The sequence below is a fragment of the Rana temporaria genome, chromosome 5, assembly GCF_905171775.1.
Source record: "Rana temporaria chromosome 5, aRanTem1.1, whole genome shotgun sequence".
Lineage (NCBI taxonomy): Eukaryota > Metazoa > Chordata > Amphibia > Anura > Ranidae > Rana > Rana temporaria.
Genome location: NC_053493.1, coordinates 51769166 through 51793107, shown reverse-complemented (window position 1 = coordinate 51793107; position 23942 = coordinate 51769166). Strand labels below are relative to the sequence as shown.

The following is a 23942-nucleotide window of genomic DNA, read 5'->3' as shown; positions in this document are numbered from 1 at the left end:
CTCCTCTCCTAACTGTGTATTCTCTGGACCAAAGTCACATCAAAAATTGGACCAAAGTAGTGCAGAAATCTTTTCTGAAGTCGCAACAACCTCAGTAGTATCAGTAGGAACGGCAGTCATAGACATACATTGAAATTCACATGTCCTGCCACTTGGGGGTTTCACAATTCGGACATCAAGTCACAGAAGTGTAAAAGAAGGTTAAGTTTGACCACATGTTTATATCTTTTTTAGTTGCAGAACTAAGGAGAGTTCAGAGAAGGGCAACTAAACTAATGCAGAGTACACACGATCGGAATTTCCGACAAGAAAAGTTCGATGTGAGCTTTTGGTCGGAAATTCCAACCGTGTGTAGGCCCCATCAGACATTTTCTGTCGAAATTTCCGACAGCAAAAATTTGAGAGCTGGTTCTCAAATTTTCCGACGCCAAAAGTTTTTGTTGGAAATTCCAATCGTCTGTATGCAATTCTGACTCACAAAAAACACGCATGCTCTGAATCAAGTACGAGACGGAAGAGCTCGGTCTGGTAAAACTAGCGTTCATAATGGAGATAGCACATTCGTCACACTGTAACGGACTGAAAAGCACAAGGCTGAAAAGCGTGAATCGTCTCTCACCAAACTTCTACTAAAATGACTGGTATTGAACTTCCCTTTTATAGTGCCGGCGTACGTGTTGTATGTCATAGCGTTCTTGACGGTCAGAATTTCCGACAACATTTGTGTGACTGTGTGTATGCAACACAAGTTTGAGCCAACATTCCGCATAAAAAAAATCGACGGTTTTCTTGTCGGAAATTCCGATCGTGTGTACGCGGCATAAAGAGGCATGAAGGCCCTCAGCTACAGTATGAGGAACAATTAGCTGAATTTAATGTATTCTCCCTTTAGAAGAGACATTTATGGAGGGATAGGATCACTATGTATAAATTCATAAAAGTAAGGGTCACTCTTTGCATCTGGGAGGAAAAGAGACTAAACCTCTGCCTACAAAAAGGCTTCTTCAGAGCAGGAGTTTTGAAAATGGAATAAACTTCTTCAGGAGTTCTTCTAATTCAGTGGTTCTCAACCTAGGGGTCGGGACCCCTCAGGTGTCGAATGACAATTTGCCAGGGGTCACAGAATCCTGGGCTATTCCTGAAGCCCGCACCACTCTCCCAGCCTTTTTGTGGCCGCCCAGCTGAGCTGTTCCTGGAGCCCCCAGCCGCCCACTCAGCCTCTTCACAGACGCCCATTCAGTTCACGGCATGGGTAGGGGGCAGAGACTAGAGGTCAGCTGACTGGTGAGGAATGTGAAGTGGGAGGAGCTGGGGGAGACCCTATCTCCTAAATTTTGCATAGGTGTCACTGCTATGAGACACCACAGAGCTGGAGACACAGTGAACCAGAGACACAGTGAGTAACACTACCTGTGATTAGAGTTGCCATTAAAAGTCCCCACTACAGTTCTCAGATCAGCAGATGACCTTGATCAAGAGCACCTAAGTTGGCTGTTCAGAACTCCCCCCAGCACTGCCACTGGTCCCACCCCCCACCAGAACTTCCATTTATCCTAACTCCCCGCCATTGCTGCCACTCATCCCATTCTTCCCAACCCCCCACCAAGGAGTAAGAGAAGGAATAAAAATAGAGAATACTTGAAAGGGAGAGGAAAAGAGGGGAAGGAACAAAGAAAAAGGGAGAGAAAGAATAAGAGGAAGAACAAAAAAGACAGCTAGAGAGGGGATGGCGGAAAAACAAGAAATTAGGATAGAGAGAGATAAAAGGGAAAGAAGTGAGAACAAAGAGAGAGTGGTACTTCCCAAAATGCACCATGAGGGATTTTAATATTGTACAAGTGGAAGGGACTCAGGGAGCGCTAAATGTCCTTGGGTTAGGGGCGCAAATTACTTGTCTTGCCTTGGGTGCTGACAACCCACACTACGAAAATAATTTTACTGTTAGGGGTCCCCACAACTTGGGAAACTTTATCAAGGGGTTACGGCACTAGAAAGGTTGAGAACCACTGCTCTAGTTAGATCAGTAGATTGAAAAAAAAAAAAAGGATTTTCATTAGACACACATTAATGACAAATAAAGTGTATTAATTGGATAGGGGACTGGTAGTTAGACAAGGCTTAGTCCAGATGTCAATTCACTGTAAGAAAGTGAAGCTAAATCAGAGGGGTGCACAGAGGAGGGTGTTTGTGGCTAACAAAGGTAATAGCTAGTCCCTTTAGTACATGTAACATGTTTTGATTTATAAATGTTTAACCACATAAGGACCGCCTCCTGCACATATACGTCAGCAGAATGGCGCGGCTGGGCACAAGCACGTACAGGTACGTCCTCTTTAAGTGCCCAGCCATGGCACCCGGTCCGAAGCTCCGTGACCGCGGGACCCGATCGCCGCTGGAGTCCCGCAATCGGTCCCCGGAGCTGAAGAACAGGGAGAGGTGTGTGTAAACACAGCTTCCCCGTTCTTCACTGTGGCGCCGTCATTGATCGTGTGTTCCCTTTTATAGGGAAACACAATCAATGACGTCACACCTACAGCCACACCCCCCTACAGTTAGAAACACAAATGAGGTCACACTTAACCCCTTCAGCGCCCCCTTGTGGTTAACTCCCAAACTGCAATTGTCATTTTCACAGTAAACAATGCATTTTTAATGCATTTTTTGCTGTAAAAAATGACAATGGTCCCAAAAATGTGTCAAAATTGTCCGAAATGTCCGCCATAATGTCGCAATCACGAAAAAAATCGCTGATTGCCGCCATTATGATGAAATAATTTTTTTTTTATAAAAATGCAATAAAACTATCCCCTATTTTTTCGACGCATGCGAGGGATGGGGGATCGGGCGGACTTATCCGGTGAGTCTGTACAGACGACCGGATAAGTCCGAAGGACAGGATTCCAGCAGATAGATTTCCTAGCATGCTAAGAAATTTTTATCCGCTGGAAATCCGTCAGCTGGATTTTTATCCGCTGGAAAATGTCCGCTCGGGCCTACACACGACCGGATCTGTCTGCTGGAACTGATCCGCGGATCAATCCCAGCGGATAGATCCGGTCGTGTGTACGGGGCCTAAAGGTCCGGGTCTTAAGTGGTTAAAGTAACTTTGCATAGATTTATCTGCAGTAAACTTAAATATGATTGGTTGCTAGGCGTTATTGCAGTGTGCAGATTATCATTGCTTCTCTTATTGCCCTCTCAGATAAAAAAAGAAAAAAAAGAAATAGAGAACACTTGTAGCAGTATCTAAAATAAATTCATGAAATATCGTTAGTTTTCTGCAGCCTTTGATTTCACTTCAGGAGATAAGACTTTTTAGTGAAGGATTTCGGTGTTTATTTTGCCTGATTCTCCTCTCTTGCAGTTACTTCTTAATGAAATTGCATTCTTGTTTCCCTCTCTGCATCCTCTGTACAGCATTATCTTGAGTTATGTGTCCGGGGCACCAGGCGACTGGAAGTAAAATCTGCTGAAAGGCAGAATTATTTTTCAGAATATCATGTTGCTTTCCCTAGAGTATTTTCCATGTGATGTACTGAGTGACTTTTAAACTGACTGCTATGACACTTGATAGGTGTGTGCGTCTGTATGCGTGTGTGTATATGTGTTTGTGCGTGCGCAATACTGAAAGAAAAATATAATGTGCTTGCGCTGCTAGAGAAATTTCATAAAAACCTTCTTATAATATTGTAACCAAAACTATACAAAATAGATACATAATAAATACACCTTAATATCAGCAAAAAATAAAAAACATGAAATAAATGTGCAATCTCAAGTGCAATGTGTTTAACTACAGCAATATTGCAAAATAAGTCCAGCAATAAATAGTTCCCAAAAGCAAGTCCAAGGCTCAGAAGATAATGTGCATGTGTTAGAGGCTCTTTGTCCTCATAAATTAGGTGCTCCACCACCAAACAAGTGATCCTCCCCCAGCCTAAGTGCTCACCCACCTTGTGAGTGGACTCTTTAACAAGTATACTTCCTGACGAAGACAGTAGTGGTGTAACGTGTGGAGGCGGAGCCAGGTGACATCACTCTCAGACTGGTTTGTGTGTCCTCTGAACTTATGTGAGAACCTATACAAGCAATTATTTATGCTGTTTTTCATCTTATAAAATGTGAGTAGTTGTAAAAGCGATTGGCAAGTTTTTTAACAACAAAGGAGCATACACTGTATACCTATATATGATGTACCTTTTGGAGATGGGGCCAGACGAGGTTACTGTTTACATTTAAAAAGGATACAAACTGATGACCTAAGCTGGAGGATTATTGCACCATTGATGCGGTCCTAATATGCTTGACCTGTACTTGCTAGATCATGTGACCAGACTGGACCGGTGCAGAGTTCAGGGGTGGGCTACATACAAAGTGCAGAGTTCAGGGTTGTGTTACGTACATAGTGCAGAGTTCAGGGATGTACTACCTACCAAGTGCAGGGCTCAGGGGTGTGCTGTGGACCGAGTGCAGGGTTCAGAGATGTGCTACGTATGGAGTGCAGGGTTCAGAGGTGTGCTACGTACCGATTTCTGGATTCAGAGGTTTGCTACTTACCGAGTGGAGGGTTCAGAGGTGTGCTATGTACCGAGTGCAGAGTTCAGAGCAGTGCTATGTACTGAGCGCAGGGTTCAGAGGTGTGCTACGTACCTAGCACAGGGTTCAGAGGTGCACTATGTACCGAGTGCAGTGAACATTTAGAACCCCATTGACGTCTATGGGACTCGAACGTTCGAATTCAAAAGTGCTCATTTTAAAGCCTAATATGCAAGTTATTGTCGTAAAACATGTTTTAGAACCCGGGTCTTGCCCCAGGGAACATGTATCAATGGAAAAAAAGTTTTAAAAACTGTTGTATCTTATGGAGCAGTGATTTTAATGATGCTTAAGGTGAAAAAAAATAATGAAAAATTATTTTAAATATCGTACCTGCTGGGTGTCTATAGTATGCCTGTGAAGTGGCAAGTGTTTAGAACTGTCCCTGCACAAAATGAGATTACTACAAGAAAAAAGTAATTTAAAACTGCTTGCGGCTTTAATTTTATGTCTGGTCCCTGCAATATGGATGAAAATCATTGAGAAAAATAGCACAGACACTACACACACCACGTAGCTTTAGGTGCACACTGCAGAGGACACGGGCAGTACACACACCACGTAGCTTTAGGTGCACACTGCAGAGGACAATGGCAGTACACACACCACGTAGCTTTAGGTGCACACTGCAGAGAACAATGGCAGTACACCCACACCACGTAGCTTTAGGTGCACACTGCAGAGGACACGGGCAGTACACACCACGTAGCTTTAGGTGCACACTGCAGAGGACATGGGCAGTACACACACCACGTAGCTTTAGGTGCACACTGCAGAGGACAAAGGCAGTACACCACGTGAGAATACTGCAGCTAGCCCAATCACCTGCCTGCCTGTCAGTAAATTGGGAAGAGCGGATCTAGCTAAACTATACAGTGTATAAATATATAAACAACACCTGGGATGCATATATATGCTCTACACACTGTAACTTTAACTGACTAGCCTGCCTACCTACAAAAAATGACACTCTCTCTCTCTCTCTTTGTCTTCTCTCTCTTAACTAGACCTGCAGGTGGCCTTTTATAGTGTGGGGCGTGTACTAAACCCCCTGAACCATAATTGGCCAAAGCCACCCTGGCTTTGGCCAATTATGGCTCTCTGTTTTTTGCAAGCTGTGATTGGCCAGGCATGCGGGTCATAGTGCATGCTTGGCCAATCATCAGCCAGCAATACACTGCGATGCGGCAGTGAATTATGGGCCGTGACACGCCACTCGAATTTGGCGCGAACGGCCCAAAACTTTCGTAATTCGACGAACGATCGAACATACGATGTTCGAGTCGAACATGAGTTCGATTCAAATACGAAGCTCATCCCTACCTGTGACTGCCAGTCTCGAAAGAGTTGGAATGAGATTTGTCACCAATGTGCTGATCATTGTTCTCCTTGCTGGAGAGTAAGCTATACCTGAGGACCTGCAGTGCAGGGATCAGACAGATTTGAATTTTCATGGCTTATTGTTTCTATTTTCTCATGAGAGAAAGAACACCAAAGATTAATGTGGGGTGCTGGGAGCTCTTTAGGGAACAACCATACTGGCTCACCTAGTGGGAACCTGTATGTTTTTACCACAATCTTTTGGACGGTTTAACTGCCATGTCTTTTATGATCATTAGTGACTGCGGGTGGCTTTGTTTAGAATTGAACGAATGTAAAAAAAATGGCTTATGTTACTACTAATTCTGTAGAATCTGAACTCTTACTAACGACGCAGTGTTATTTTTGCTGGTAGCGAATTAGTCTGGGGGCATTTGCAGTTTGGGGTATTATGGCAACATTCCGAAGCAGCTGAGTCTGATCCGCCACTGATATAATTGCCGCCACGTCTGTTCTGTGTCTTCAAAACATATGTTCATATTAGCCTCAAGGCTCATGTGTGCACACAGATGTTTTCCATCTATATAACTTTCAATTAGATGGTCACTTAATGCGAGGATTACATTCTAGGGAGCAAAAGACTGAGTTGTGTTCCCGTCACAGTGTAAATTAGCTTTTTAGGCCCCTTAAAACATGAACTGTCAATTGAAATAAATCTCCCAATAATGCCTGTAGACGGCTAAAATAGAAGCTAACATGATTGGCTGAATCCTTCCCCTTTTAAATGATATTTATGTTATGATCTCTGCATGTCATGTCATTATCCCATACTAGTAGTACACGTATACAATTCTTGTGTTTCCCAAGTGTTGGTGGGTGGAGTTAGAGATGGTAAATGTATCAGGCTTTGTATATGCAGTCATTATACCTGCTACTGCTTGTATATACCAGACAAAATGACAACAGATTATCAATATACAAAAAAACATACACATATGTGGCAAAACAATTGTGGACACCTGACTTGACTATTCTCTATTGCAACTAAGAATTAAAGTGGATGTAAACACACTCATATCCTTTCTAAACTACTGCCATAGTGGTTATCTATAAGGATATAGATGCCTCCTGCATGTATCCTTACCTATCAAATGTCTCCCCTCTGTCAGTTATCAGACCCGAAAAGCTGCATATTCTGTGGGTGGGTCTGTTGTCTGGAGCTCGGTGGTTGGAGTTGTGATGTCAGTAACCTCCCCGCCCTCCTCTACACTCCCCTTTTATGCATGCATTTTCTCCTTTGTATTTCTTACACTAAATTCTGCTATGATCACTAACATCCAGTCAAAACCCAGAAAAGTAACCACATGACTTTTCAGGCTTGTGCATGAGGTATGTAAATCACCTGTCACTCACAGCAGGTGGGAAGAACAGACAAGGTTTTCTCTGTTTGTCTGTTTTATCTCACTGAAAAAAAGATAAGAGGATCGCTGAGAGCTGGAATAACTCTTTGTGGCAAGACTGGGCACAGATGATCTGAAATCTTATACTATACATTGTGCCAGCTGAAAAAAAAAAAATGTTTGGGTTTACATCCACTTTAAATGACCTGCTCCTGGTCTGTGATTGGATATTGAAGGAGACGCAGCCCAAAAATGAGTCATCCCTCTGTTCACTGTCCCCTTTCCTCCTGCCAGCATTTTCCTTGTCAGCACGTGCATAAATTATTTGCTCTTAAAGCAGAGTTCCACCCAAAAGGGGAAGCATTCGCTTGTTTGCACAAACCCCCACCCCCACTGAAACATTGTAAAAAAAAATTGGGGGGGGGCGGGTGCCTGATTTTGACAGGTGTTTATTCTGAGTGTTGCTGTACAGGGGGTTACAAGAGTCTGATACCAAGTAAAAATTTGACACATAGAGGTTGATTTACTAAAGGCAAATGGACTGTGCACTTTGCTAGAGCAGTTGCTCCCGAGCTTAGTAAATGAGCAGAAGCTCTCCTAACTTCCATTATGCAATCATGTGCAAACAAACCTGTTGTTTTTTTTATTTTCCTAGCATGTGATTGAGTACTCTTTGCTAAGGGAAGCTTTACATCATTTACTAAGATCTGGAGCAACTGCATTTGCAAAGTGCACGGTCTACTAGCCTTTAGTAAATCAACCCCATAGGCTGGTTGAGGTAAAAATATTAAAGTCACATTTTTTAATATCTGCCTGGAGTTAAGCTTTAGGCCCACATGAGGGGAGCCATGCAAATAACTACAATTTGTGCATCTTACAGGAGAGAATGAGGTCCCATCAGAAGATGCTTTGATTCTCCAACTTCAGCTAGCCAAAGGACAAGAGAAGTTTGTGGAGGCCCTAAAGAGCCAGCAAAAGACAATAACTGAATTGCAACAGAAGCTGTCAGAACAGCAGAGCTTACTAGTGAACCAGCAGCGGGAAATCCTTGATCAACAAAGGAGGATGTATGAGCAAATGGACATGATCAAAGTCCAGTACAGCATTCTGTTTGACACAGTGAAGCAGATGTCCTTCCAAAGCTTGCAGGAGGACATTCAGCAGTACTTCGAAGCTCATCTCCAAGGTTTGCAGAACCAGGTCCGTAGCCACCTCCAGAAAACCTATTCTGTGCATAAAATGGATGTGGATGCCAATATTATCGATGTCGGTGCTGGTGCACCTCTACCTGACTGTGGCCCCTGTGAAGGTGATGAGTTTTGCAGTTTCCAAAAGTCACCTCCGCAATGTGAAAAATGTACTCTGTGTCCTGCTGGATTTTTCCAAATGTCTGACTGCACGGAAAATGTTGACCGAATTTGTCAGGTGAATAAAAAGCTCTGTTGTATTGATGTACAATTTAGGATGCTCACCAAACAAAATGTGTTTTACTTATGTTATCCTGGATGTAGTCTGTTGCCAATGATAACATTAGGTATTACATATAAGATTATATATGAGGTTTAGACCCCCCCCCCCAAAAGAATAACTTTGGGGGCCTTTATTAAATTCCAACAATAGCTAGATTCAGGTAGCCCCGCGCAACTTTAAGGCGGCGTAGCGTATCGTATTTACGCTACGCCGCCTTAAGTCAGAGAGGCAAGTACTGTATTCTCAAAGTACTTGCCTCCTAACTTACGGCGGCGTATCGTAAATGCGGCGGGCGCAAGCGCGCCTAATTCAAAATAGGCTGAGGGGGCCTTTTTTATGATAATTTCGTGATTGCCGTTTTTTTGGAACGGCGCATGCGCCGTCCGCCTACATTTCCCAGTGTGCATTGCGGCACGGTCCTATTGATTTAGACGTGGACCTAAATGATGTAAATCCCTATTCACGGACGACTTACGAAAACGACGTAAAATTTTCGAATTTCGAAGCGGGAACGGCGACCATACTTTAACATTGGCTACGCCACCTAGGGGGCATCTTTATCTTTAGGCTGCCTATCTCTTACGGAAACGGCGTATCTGTACTGCGTCGGCCGGGCGTACGTTCGTGAATAGGCGTATCTAGTGATTTACATATTCTACGTCGACCGCAATGAAAGCGCCACCTAGCGGCCAGCCTAAATATTGCACCCTAAGATAGGATGGCGCAAGCCGTCGTATCTTAGATAGATTTATGTGTATCTCTGTTTGAGAATACACTTGAACTTAGGTCGGCGCAGATTCCGAGTTAGGTCGGCGTATCTACTGATACGCCGACCTAACTCTATGTGAATCTAGCTACAAGTCTACTGGTGTACCAATAAAAAGATTAAAGCAAAATTCTACTCTTTCTATAAGGCGGGTTGCCTTATAGAAAGAGTAGAATTTTGCTTTAATCTATTCTTCTTGTCGGTCTAATGACATAACAGGTCCTTTCTTTTCTATAGGGGAAGCGGTGGGCAGTCGTTACTGTTGTAATTTAGTGTGCATAACTAATGATGTATCAGTACTGCTTAGTGGCAGTGCAGTAATACTCCTAATCCAGGCCAATGACTTCTTCTCAATGAGTGGGTCCAGCCAGTGTGACAGCCTGATCTTTTGGCTTGGCTGTTGTTCAACCTGAACAACTGGAGACAACTAATGGCAGAAAGGAGTTACTGCAAGCTATGGATTGAAAGTGATTATTCTAGCAAAAGTTGCTTATTTTATTTTTACTTTTGGCGCCCAATTTATTTTTTTTATTTTTTTTCACTTTGAGTTCCGTGTCCAAGGATAAAGGGTGAACCCTCTTACTAGAGTTTGATGCATTGTGTACTCTTCTTGCAGCGTGTTTGTTGGTGTTGGTGATTGCATCTTGAAAACTTCTTTATTCTTAGTAATTTCTAATAAAACTGTAGATCATAACCCTTTACCTTTAGCTTGGCATTGTGCTGCATGTAAAACTGTAGCCAGCCATTATTTTATCGAGTGCTACAATGAATTGCTTGGTTGATTTGATTAGATTGGCTTCAGTTGTTGAGTAGTTTAGATTCTACAGTACGTGAAAAGAAACACTCAAATATGCAGTTTCTTGGGAAAAAAACAGACTTGTGTCTATTTACTACTTGAATTTAGTACCAAAATGCCCAGTAAGTGCCTTTTAGGAACCTACAGTTCCATGCCAATTAAGACCAGTGGTGGGCATGAATAGCCCCTCGTTTGACAAAGGAAAGCAGAAACTTGTTACATTATTTTTCCATGGCCCAGAGACAGTCAGCGAATCATGTTCTTCTAATTTACCAAGTTGTAGACTGCTTTCCTAAAAAGAATATATAGTGATTTAGTTAATATATTCTTTCTTTATTTATTATGGCCAGGACTTTGATGGCCCCATTGGAATACCCCCCACAATTCTTGACTTTGTGACAACTAAAAATCTTTTATATTGCCTCACTTGTCCCAGTGATAATGGTCACCATTACTCCTAGACTTAATGAACAGCTAACTCTTTTTGCGTTGTTAATTTCTGGAGTTCAGCTTTTAAGAGATCTTTGTTTCGGAATTTCGCTTTCATCCGAAAAATACATTTATTTAGTTACTCCCGAAATTCGTTTTTATTTATTTTGTTTTGTTCAAAAATGTATTCGTCCGAAAATCAGAATTAATTGAGGTCGAATCTGTCATTGAAGGCTCATTGTGTCTGTCGAATGTTCTAAGAAGATTTGATGGATCAGCTAAACTGTACGACGCCGCAATCATACATTTCCAGTCGAATGTTTCGCCTACAGCCTGTAGGCGGAACATTCGACTGGAAATGTATGATTGCATAGAAGAATTCTGATGTTGTATGACACTAGTAATAATATAATTATATTTATAAATTATTATTACTAGTCAACCAACATTCAAATTCTTCTATAGCCTATGGGCCGAGCATTTGACCGGAAATGTACGATTGCGGCATCGTACAGTTTAGCTCCTTGTCGAATCTTCTTAGAACTTTCGACAGACACCATAAGTCTTCAATGACAGATTCGATGTTTGTATGTTTTTCGCTGCTTCGTCGAATCTTCGTCGTTCATGTCGAATGGTCCACCCCAAAACTGTCTCTATAATGTTGAATCTTTTCTCTCTATGTTGAATCTTTCCTCTCTATGTAGAATAATCTTGGACTAATAGAGTTAAGGTTAGGCACATTTCGACTACAGGTTTGATAGACACAGATCGCTATTGTCAGCGTCATGTCGAATATCCTATCTATATTGAACTGTTGTAGCAACGAAAAAGAAAAGAAAGCATTTTTTGTCTGATCTTTTTAGATTTCGGATTCTGTGCGTTCGTTTTTGTTTGTTAAAACTATAACGAAAATACCCGAAATTCGGACGAAAATGTATTTGGATGAAAACGAATGCACGTGTCTACTTGACACCAACTTACAAGTATTTTAAGTAATAATATTAACCATGCTCTGCGTTTTAGTGTGTTATAAATAAAAGACGATAAGTCAGCAACTATTGTAAACTATTATTAAACCCCTAAATATGTGCAATAACAAAGAGTAAATAAAAAATGCCAAGTAAAATACAGCGCTACAATCTTAAATAAATAAGTGCAATATTAATATTACAAAGCTATCTGTATATTAATATTGCACTTAGTATTTATTTGAGGTTGTAGTACATTATTTTACTGAGGCCGCGTACACACGATCGGTCATAACCAATGAAAACGGGCTGAATGACCGTTTCATCGGTTAACCGATGAAGCTGACTGATGGTCTGATGTGCCTACACACCAGCGGTTAAAAAAACGATCGTGTCAGAACGCGGTGACGTAAAACACACGACGTGCTGAAAAAAACGAAGTTCAATGCTTCCAAGCATGCGTCAGCTTGATTCTGAGCATGCACGACCTTTTGACTGATGCTTTTGCATACTAACGATCGGTTTTGACCCATCAGTTAGGCGTCCATCGGTTCAATTTTAAAGCAAGTTCTCTTTTTTTTTGACCGAAGGATAACTGACCGATAGGGCCCACACACGATCGGTTTGGACCGATGAAACGGTCCTTCTGTCCGTTTTCATCGGTTTTGACCGATCGTGTGTACGCGGCCTGAGAGTTTTTTTATTAACTCTGTGTCATTGCAAGTACTTTAAATGCTTACCTGTAACCTGCAAGTTCCTCAGAACTTTCTAACAAATTTGACTGCTCATTTACCTAGAAAAGCCCCCTCCCTCCTTGCACAGCATAGTCCTCTTCTCTTCTGGCAGGGTCTATTTACTGTATGTACTGGCCTAGCTCCCCCTCTCCTCCATACATATTCTTTTATATTTTGCTTGAGTGAAGGGGAATACTTGAGTGACAGCTCTGTGTCTGCTGGGGCTGCTGACATCACATCCACATTGGTGGCACCCAGCAGGAGTCTAAGGTATTTTGAATGTCTACACAATGGATGGCATTTACAGGTAAATAACATATATAACGTACACTAAAGGGTAGAAAAAACCTTTTACATAATGTTTACTTAACCTTTTGCACCCACCCCCTAAGCAGATATAGCTTAGCCTCCCCCCAAATCTCTATACGTATCTAGTTTTCACCACTAAGGTCTTTGGCCGCTGCCACTGTGGCATTGTTTATATTTATCTGCTGGCTTCTTGACCCAATGCATGCAGTTCAGCCTTGGTGCAGGTCAAGAAACTGACAGAATATGGTGGTATTTAAACTCAATGAGTGCCTTATCTACATTAAATTAGCCTTAGAACCTGTATAATTAATATGTGTTCAGGTCTAAAGGGATGAGGTGGCAACTCTAGTAGCCACATCCACTTATGGAGGAGGTGTCAAAAGGGTAAGGAAACTTTGAAAAGGTTTACTTACTTTATTACTTCTAAATGGTCTAGAAACAAGGTCTATTTAAAACAGAGATATGAATTTAAGTTTTAACAGTGTTCTGTGTTCCTCTGACTAGATGAACGGAAATGAGAAGAAGGCCCAGATTTGCGTTTACATAATTTTGGCATTTTTTTTCCTGTGTGATCACCATGTCTAATCACAGGGGTCACTGGCTGGTTACAACTGCAACTGGATACCCGCCAGTGCTCTGTGATCTGAAGCCAGCAATGCATTGAATAATGGGAGCCTCTAGTTAAGGACGGCAGGTAAAATATAGTATTTTTCAAATGCACAGCTTATATAGTCCTGGTTACCTAGTAGTTACCTAGTAGGTGGTTGGCAAAGGGCTAAAATTACACATTTATGCTGGCCATAAACCATAAACTAGCAGGCTGATAAAGAGAAATCTATCGATTTCCTATCCAAACCGAACATCTTCCCTGCCGACTCTTGTAGTCTGACAACCAGAACCTGTGGCCATCTAAATACCCAATCAGTAGCTGCATCTGATTGGATCCAGCTGCTGTTTAGCAGTCAGTTTTCGGTTTTCATATCAAAGGATGTCAGGCAGGAGAGAGAAAGCCTGGCCACCCATGACTCGAAATACACTCTGTGTATGACCAGCTTTACTTCATAGCATGCAATGTTTGCACAATGTAATAAAGTTAAATATTCATTAACATTTACTGTGCTCTTTTCTAGGACAGAGATGAATGTATGGATACACCAAGTATATGTGGAGAGAAGATAAAATGCCTAAATACTCCAGGTACTCTTTTTAATATAAGTAGCTTAATTTTATTAAAATGTTTTAAAAAGCAAAAGGCAAAACAATCCACCTTTCCCTCTCACAACCACTTTCTTGTATCACTATGTCCTACTCCCTCGAAGACTTACCAAAAAGAAAAACTTCTGAGGGTTATAATGTTACAAATTGGAATTAACAAACATTGTTGTACAAGTGGTTTAACCAAGAAGACCAAATTGTTGTGTTTTTCCATACACTTACAAAGGGTTACTGTACATGTATCTAAAGGCACAACCCTTTTTAAGATGTGGATAGAGCAGAGAATGTTTAAAACCCATCAGTTTTTCTTGTTTTACTGTCTGTGTTTTATACCCAACATACATAAGGTTTTATGAACCTTAGAAAGATAGTTTTTCATTCCCTGCAAGTGGGTCTAAAAAAAAACATTGAAATGTACAGTATGAAATATATTGTAAACTATACTCTCATGCAGATTTACTTTGTAGGGGTACTTGTTATGGTTGTACTTGGTATAGGTATTTGAAGGTTGTAAATGGTGAAGCCAATTGACAATTGGCTTCTTATGCCACGTACACACGATCGAAATTTCCGACAAGAAAACCATGGATTTTTTTCAGACTTAATGTTGGCTCAAACTTGTGTTGCATACACACTGTCACACAAATGTTGTTGGAAATTCAGACTGTCAAGAACGTGGTGACGTACAACAATACAACAAGCCGAGAAAAATTAAGTTCAATCATTCCGAGCATGCGTCGAATTGATTCTTATCATGCGTAGGATTTTGTGCGTAAAGAGAACTACAAAACTAAGGGTATGTTTCTTCAAGCAAAATATCAGAGTGAACTTGAGTGATCTTCTTCTTGAGAGATGTTACTCAGCAATCATTACCCTTGGTTTACCAATAAGAAACGTCTCTTTGAAAAGTACGGATTATTTCTGGACTTGGAATTTGGCAAATGTGTCTGTATGTTATGCCATTTTTGTTTGTGGGGGTACCTTATTTTTAGTAGGTATTTTCTCCCACCTCCTCATTCCCTGTCTATACATGGATGATGTAGCTCTTGGGCCACCTGCCCCATGTACAGCCTCCTGGGATAAATATCACCCATCATAGAAGCCCTCAGGGCAGTCTTTCTGGGTGATTGGTGATGGTGTGCATGCACAGCAAGATCTTCTGTGACGGGGGGGTCTGAGTGATCAGGTAGTGACCTGTGAAGCTTGAAGACTTTGGGTGTGTGGGAGACAGGGCTGGTAAGCATGTGTTTTTTTTTAAAAGTCAGCAGCTACAGTTGCTGAAAAAACAGAAACTACAGGATTTGGAGAGGGGTGAATATGCCAGGATTTTTCGCACATGAATTGGCTGCTGTATGTGTGACAAACACATCATAGGGGCTCTAGAACCTTTTAGGGCATGCAGCTTTGCAAGCTGCCACATAAAAAATAAATAAAATTAATGGCACCACACGTGTTATGTGCATTTGCAGTGTATTTCTAAAATGCAGTGCAAAACACGTGTTACCTGTGCACTTTGTCACACATTCAGGAAACGTCAAATGTGAATGCACCCTAAAAGCTCTTTCACATGGGCATCTGAGCCTTGAATTTGCTGCCCACCCAAATCCTAATATAGTCTGGCAGGGCTGTATACATGCCATGACTGCAATGCTTTACTTCACAACTGCTGCATTTTTAACACAGGCTGCAGAGTTCGACAGACAGCACCACCTATCAAACTCGCCCATTGTGTTCAAACACTTGGCTCATAGTTGCAGTGCTGTCTTACAATGTAAAAATGCCATTCACAATTTAAAAAAAGGAAAAAAAAAACAGGTGTCAGGAAGTGGCAGTAGCAAGGCTATAATTCCAGCCATGGCTGCAAAGCATACCATTGTGACCATGGCATTTTAGAGATTTGATATTTCCCATATGGGGGGCCCTGTTCAGTAGGTTGTACAGGGCCCCATGATTTCTAACAGCAGCCCTGCCCAGAAGTATTCTGCTCCACAGTGGGCCCTAAGATACATACCCAGCTGCTCTGTAGGGTGCACCACGTGCCAGGCCCCCCCCACCTACAGAACCTCCATCTTCAGCCACAAATGCTCCCTCCTGAGCTGGCTGCTCCACCTTCCCATTTACTTTTTACAGGGTTTCTCAACCAGGTTTCTGGGGATGCCCAAGGTTTCTTCAGAGTTTGCTAGGGGTTCCTTAGACGCTCACTTCACAGTGGGCATTTGGCGCCTAACTAAGCTCAAAAATCAATCAATCAATCAATCCTTGAGCACTACGACTTTTCTGCTTCTCAGATGAGTAACCTCTGACACCAATGATCTTTTTAGCTATCTGTAAGGGGGAATTATTACTTATGATCATAAATGTAAGGAGCATTTTTCCCACTGACCATCACACTAATGTACTGTGAGCTGTAAATATAATATTTATTAGCAGGGGTTCCCTGGATCCAAAAGGTTATATCATGGGGTTTCTTTATGTTAAAAAGGTTGAGAATAGCTGCTTTACACTCTTCAAAAAACAAGATTAACCTAAAAGTTTACATACAATTCATTCCCCAATTCACCTATTCATTGTAGAATGAATCTCTCTCTCTCTCTCTCTCTCTCTCTCTCTCTCTCTCTCTCTCTCTCTCTCTCTCTCTCTCTCTCTCTCTCTTTTCAACCAGAACCTCTTTTACTGAAGTAATTCAGTCGTACCCAGACACTTTGCTACTTTACATTGTAGCAAAGTGTCATTTCTTCAGTGTTGTCACATGAAAAGATATAATAAAATGTTTACAAACATGTAAGGGGTGTACTCACTTTTTTGAGATACTATAGCTGTTTCTGTTTCAGTTAATACGTCAGTTTCAACCTACATATGAAATTGATGATCATTAGCCCCTGTGTTGTATAATTGGTTATTCATACACCTGACTCTAATCCTACAAAATCTCTGACTTTTTGCAAGTGTACAAAGTATGCAAGTGGAATGCCGCGTACACACGATAATTTTTCGGGTTGTAAAAAACGATGTTTTTTAAAAATGTCATTTAAAATGATCGTGTGTGGGCTTCAGAGCATTTTTCGGGATCTGAAAAACGGACATTTTTTTTTTGAACATGCTCTATTTTTTCACAACGTTTTAAACAATGTCGTTTTTCGGGTTCTAAAAAATGATCGTGTGTGGGCCGTCGTACGTGTTGTACGTCACCGCGCTTTGCTAGAGCATTTTTTTTAACGATCGTGTGTAGGCAAGGCCGTTTTAATGATGAAGTTGAAAAAAATGTAGTTTTTTCTAGAGCCTGAAAAACGTAATTTTTTTACAACCCGAAAAATGATCGTGTGTACGCGGCATAAGAATTGATGAGGGTTTAAAGCCAAAAGGGTAGTCGCACCAAATATTAATTTGATTTAGATGTTTTTTTTCTTTTTGTTCACTTTACATTTTGTAAATTAATAAAAAATAAACAAAAAAATATATATTTTTGAAAGCATGCTTACTTTACAGTGTTTTTTCACATCTGCCTAAAACTTTTGTACAATTCTTTTGTATGCCTTATTAAACTGCCCATTTCCATTGAGTGCAGTGGCAATTTATCACTCAGCTGTGAGGAGAAGCAGAAAAGTTATATCCACTCCTCAGCACATCTTGAAGCCGCTTGACAGCCGAGATAAGAAGCAATAGCCGCTGTCACAGCTTATCTCCCTTTAATAAATGTACAGATTTGTGTTATGAGAGTTCGAGTCTGGTCAGGCAGCATTCATTTTATTCATCGTGAAGCCATTGATCTTGTTTTTTCCAGGTAAAAATCGTATGGACAGTTACGGTTGATATTGTGGCCTGAAGTGACATAAACACCTTTGAGTGTGATGTTATTGATTTGTGGAATTCTGCCTAGGGCTGTAAATTTGATCTAATTAGAGTCTAATATATGATTTCTGTTCTCTTTAGGTGGCTTTAGATGCCTCGGGGTTCCTGAAAAGGATGCTGCTTTGGGACTTTGTGGCGATCAATACTTTTTCAATAAAGATCTGCAAGAGTGCCAGGCCTGCTCGGAGTGTGAAGAAGGTGTTGTTGCTTTTCCATGCACAGCAGATAGCGATACTGTGTGCACAATGGCAAGCGAGAGCAAGCTGTTCGAATCATGGTCTGCTGGCTTGTCAGTGCCCTCACCTAAAATGGCTAGCTCCCAAATATACCCAGGTCTCAGCTTGAAGATCAAGGAAAAAGTCAAATGTGATATTTTGTCGCCAGATGACAACCAGATCGTGTTCAAACAACATGGGCTACTATGGGTTGACCTTAACTTCGCAGTAAGACATAACTGCAGGAATTTTCTACAGCTTTCATTAAAACTCAACAACAGTGAGGAAGGCTACGAGTTAAGTGGTTCACGGATAGAGCAGCCAGATGGTAAATATTTTCAGAGCACAAGTATAAGTTCTGCTGCTGAAGTTGAGCCAAGCCAAACTTTATCTGTGGTTCTTAAAAGCCCCAACCAGTTCTGCAATCAAAGCAAAGACCTGCATGTTTATGATCTGAACATGCCACTTAGTTTGTTTTGGTTGTCTCATGATACAGGTGCAGTGGCCATGAGTGCTCAAATGTCTACAGCAATGCACTACCAAACTAACTACAGGCCAACATTTAGGATCTTATCTGTATCTGACCCGTACATGATCAGCTTGACCCATGATGGAAGAAGCATTAAGTTTACTGAATCTGGTGTTGTTAAATTTGTTTTCCAGCAAGCTCTCTACTCCATGGGTCCCACCTGTGTGCGGGAAGGTTTTATTCTCCTTTCCTACATCAACAGAAATGGATCCAATGCAGAATTAATGCAGGTCTTTAAGTCTGGTGTTAATTATAGAGATACATCTATCTCAGCATCCAGCGCAGCCAAGGTCAATTCTGGAGATATAATAAGTTTTGAAGTCCTTTCTCCTGCACAATGCAATGTTCGATATTTTGGAGAAAACTCTGGAATTAGCATGCTAAGCCTAATATGGATTCCCACTGGTATTTCCACTGCTATCACAGCTTCAGTGTCTGCAACTGGATTACCCACAGGGGCGGTCAAGAACAAACTCTTGAGCTTCAGTCAGGATTTGCCACAAGACAAAATTATACAACTCATCTCCACTGGCCAGCATGCCCATAAATATTTTAAGTTCACTGAAAATGGCGGAGTAAGTGTTTCTTTCAACTTAAAATTAATCCACTCATGCAATGTAATAAAGGTGACATTGAATACCAAGATAAGTGACCAAGCACAACCATCCATAGTCACTCAACAAATTGGTGGTCAAATGCCAGAAGGCACTCAATGGACTAGTGTATCTCTCCGCTCATCTTTTGATGTAGAAAATGGCACATTTTTATCAGTTTCGCTTGATTGCATACGTGGAAGAATCAACCAGATTTCAACTGAGAAAGGGACAAACTTATCTATCTTATGGGTGTCATCATAGATTTTTTCAAAATGTCACCTATATGAACACTGCTCAGACTACGGTTTAAGCTGAACGTGTAACTGAGGAGATAAAATGAATCTTCCATGTCGGTCTTCTGGTGTATGAATTATCATGTTTAATAATGAAATCATGAATCATACACTTTTATGGTTCACTCTAGCAGTGCGTAGCAGCATTACCAAGACTATATTTTATCAAATGAAGCATGGTATATTTGCTTTGCCATGATTTAATATACAGGATTTTAGTCACCAAAAATTATACCATCAACAAAGCTGCTGCAGAATTTAAAGTATGCTGGAGTCAAAATAAAAAAAATGGGAAGAAAAGGAAGAAAGTGACCCTTGCAATTGGGACCTCAAGTACTGCAAGGGATAAATGTTTCTTTCATCTAGGAAAGGGGTCTCCAAACTGCGGCCCGAGGGCCAGATGTGGCCCTTGCTAGCCTTTATCCGGCCCTCAGGCACTATCCCTCTCACTGATATGAGGTACTATTCCTTCCACTGACACCAACAAGGAGGCACTATTTCTTCCACTGATACCAATGATGGGATACCATTCCCCCTACTAATAGGGGCACTACTCCTCCTCCTACTGACCACCAACCCTGAGGCCATATTTATTCTCACTGATGCCAAGCCAAGGACATTTTCTGGCCCTTCTAAAGTCTGAAAGACAATAAACTGGCCCTTCGTTTGAAAAGTTTGGAGACCCCTGATCTAGGAGGAACAGAAAAAGCAGTCATACTTACGTTATTTCTTGTTTCCCTTCTTTTATCTCCAACACTCAGGATTGTGGGTGGACCCTCATCTTCCTCACTTACAATGTAGGACTGTTACTCCTACATTGTACATGATGAAGTCAAAGTATGACCATTGAACAGAATGTTGAAAGCAGTCTTTGGAGACTGGTCATGACTATGTTCAACCTAAAAAAAAACAAGGTTTTAAACCTTGCTGTGCTAGGGGAGCCACACTGTAAGGGTCATTTTTTCCCTGGAGCACAGAGATGACACCACCTACTTGCTGAGTGAATATGTTTTTGAGCAAACACATTGCTAAAGTACATAAATCCACTCCAGACAATTATTTTGTCTCTAATCAGGTAATCCTAAAACACATTTGCCAGGGATGCTGAAATACTTAAGCCAGCCATACATGGATAGAAATCTGGCAGGTCCAGCAGGGACCGGCTAAATTTTGATCCATGTATGGGGACAGTGGTTGTGCAGAAGTAGATCTACCAAATGACCTCTTTTACAACCACCCTGTTGGATAAATGCCATTTGATCAGCGCCGCCAGCGATAGCAGTGCTGATCAGTGTGTTCTGATGGGGGTAAGTCTCCCCGCTATCAGAACACAAAAGGTCAGAGGGAGTAATTCCTCCGTCCATCTCAAATGTGTGGATGGGAAATGGGCTAAAAAAATTTTTTCGTTCAACAAAAAAATGACTAAGTATGGGTTGCCTTAGTCAAAGGTCCTTGCTATCTTCAGAGGTCTGATGTTAAAAAAATGCCAGTGCTATGGAATTGCTCACTGCAACCGTCACTTTACAAATTGTACTGTATTGTACATTCAAATCAGTCTCAGGCCTTAAAGAGCTCACAATCTAAGGCAGGGGTGTCAAACTCAATTTCATTGTGGGCTGCATTAGCATTTTGATTGCCCTGAAAAAGGTCGGTTGTATCTGTAAGATTAGATGTCCAGCGCATCCCCTCCCCATATATTAGATGTCAAGAGCCACCCCACCATCAGAATTTGAGTCCCCAACTCTCCCTTACATCACAGTGCACCCCCTTTCCTTATGGTGCTGCTGGGAAGAAGCTGGATGCATTGCTTGAAAGCAGAAAGTAAGGGTCTGCAGTAGGACTAGAGGAGGGCTGGAGCTAATCCTGCAGTTGCAGGAGAGGTGCGAGGGCCACATGAAATAGCCTTGAGGGACAGATTTGGCCCACGGGCCTTGTGTTTGACACCTGTGATCTAAGGTCTCTAACTCACATTCATAAATACACATACTAGGGCCAATTTAGACAGGATCAAATTAACCTACCAGCATGTCTTTGAGGTGTGGGAGGAAACCAGAGTACCCAGAGGAAACCCACACAGGCACAGGGAGGACACGCAAACTCCAAGCAGGTAGTGCCGTAAATTGACGGCGCTATGTAGCTGTAATGAATAAATAACTAAACCAATCAGCTTCAAGTTTGCTTTGATAGTTTGAATGTGATTGGTGATGTGGGGGGAATAATTTACACAGCTCTGCTTTTAAGAAGTACACTCCTTCTATCAAGGACTAAGCCAACTTTGGGGTAGATTTACTAAAGCTGGAGCCCTCAGAATGGTGCAAATGTGTATTGTAGCCAATCAGCTTCTATCTTCAGCTTGTTCCATTAAGCTTTGGCAATAAAACCTGGAAGCTGATTGGTTCCTATGCAGAAGTGAGCCTGATTTTGCACCCTTCTACTTTATTCTGTGTGTTTCATGGATGCTTTTATTATAAAAAAATGTATCTGTACTGGAGGACCTTGCAATGCTCTAAGTGGAATTCCAATAAACACTAAAAGCAAACTTTCTTTGTTTCTGAGTGCATAGAAAAAGACTTGAGAACATAATAAACTTTTTTAAGAGGAAGTGAATTGAGGTGAATCGGCCTGTTTTTCTGGCCATATATCATTGGTCCTTTTTTATGATCTCTTTTTTTATGTGCATACATATATTTATATTTTATTAAGACAAAATATTTGTTTTTCTGTGATATTCTAAGACTTTTGTACACAAATGTATATGTTATTCTCTGTGTGATTGAGGATAGGATCCTAGAAAGGCGCAGTGCAACCTGCAAGGTGCAAAGATATATTTTGCATGAATGCATCAGGGTTAGTAGGAAAAGTCTGATTGTTTCACTACAGGGAATGAAAAACACTTTATACAACTTTAAGATGAATACAAATGCTTAAATATTTAATAAAAGTATGATTTATTATGACAATCTTGGTATCTCTTGGAATTATAGTTTTAGGGGGGTTCAGCTGCATTGGTGCTCTGATTGACTTGGCTGAGTTTTTCTCTATCTTTCTTCAATTTATTTTTTCTGGTATTGTGTGTAGACTAAAAATGTATGTCTGGGCAAATTAAAAACTATGCACAATACTGTAATACAAGTTTTGGTTTTGTAAACCAGTGAAATTCGTTTGGTTCTGAATTCGTTTTTTTTAACGAATTTCATCAAATTCGTAAATATTCAAATTAACGTAAACCCGTTCAACAAATTTTTCTGAATATTCCTAAATCCAAAAATTCAAACATTCAGAATTTTCTATTTTCCGAATTTCCGAATTTACGAAATTCGAAGATCCGGAAATGAGAAAATTCAGAAATATCGAAAGAAGAAAAGAAACAAAAATTCAAAAGAATGAAAATCTGAAATAATAACTAACTAATAATATATTTTATGGTCCATCCATTGTTGGCTCTCCCTTCTCTTCCCTATAGCCAGCTCTGGCTGACACAGGGGAGCTGATCACATGACCATACTGGAGAGGCATGAAAATGTATTTAAGTTTATACATATTTCTTACGCAGGTTAGTTAGCATGGGTGTTAGGAGGAGGGAGAAAGTTTTTTAAGAGTAGTTAAGGTTTGGACCAGAATTCTACTTCAAGAGAGCACCAGATGTATGGTTGAGAAATCAGTTCCTTTTTATTTTTCCGAATATTCCTAAATTCAAATATTCGAAAATTCTGAATTTTCTCATTTCCGGATTTCAAATTATCGAATTTACGAACTTCGAAAATCCGTATATTCGAATATTCGGAAATATCGAAAGAAGATGCTACATTCGTTATTTTTGATAAATCGCAACTTTGTATTCATTGCGTTCACTAACAGCCAAATTTTAAAGGAAATTCCAATACCTATAATTTAATAGTTAGTTATTGTTAGTTAGTTAGTAAGTTACTTTGTTAGTTACCGGTAGTTATTATTTATAATTTCCGAATTTTTGAATTTCCGGATTTTTAAATTTATGGACTTATGAACTTTAAAATTTCCGGAAATTTCTGGATTTTCGGATTTTCATATTCACAAATTTTGGATTTTCAAATTTTTCGAATTCATGAATTTTGGATTTTCGAATTTGCGGATTTCGATGACCCGAATGACTGAATGACTCTAAAAATGAAAAAAAAAAATGAAACGAAAACGAACATATTTTTTGGCAGTGCACATGTCTAATGTTTTGTCCCATAGGACTCATGCACTCTACCTTTCAAATAATCCAGTTTGGAAAGTGAATATTCTTAAATGAAGCAGCTGCAGCCATGAGCTTTGTTATGATTTTTTTTACAGACAGTGAAGTGCCAAATTCAGGTATGAATTCTAGACCGGAACTTGAAGTTGCCGCATGCTGCGCCATTTTCAGAACACAAACGCTTTTGCAAAATCTGTCTGCACCAGTCTTATGAACTACAGGGAATGCGTATTTACGC

The 23942-nt window shown here is 40.8% G+C and overlaps 1 protein-coding gene across 2 annotated transcripts in view; it reads left to right on the top strand.

Annotated features, from left to right (window-relative positions):
• The window catches only part of LOC120940020, a 34894-nt gene extending 14963 nt beyond the window's left edge, over positions 1–19931 (top strand). For both annotated transcript variants that reach the window (XM_040352544.1, XM_040352545.1), the window contains exons 3-5: positions 8197–8741; positions 13919–13985; positions 17934–19931. In XM_040352544.1, coding sequence (XP_040208478.1) covers positions 8197–8741; positions 13919–13985; positions 17934–19453 — 2132 coding nt within the window. In that variant the 3' untranslated portion in view covers positions 19454–19931. The remainder of the gene's footprint in view (positions 1–8196; positions 8742–13918; positions 13986–17933) is intronic.
• Positions 19932–23942: the final 4011 nt, after the last annotated feature.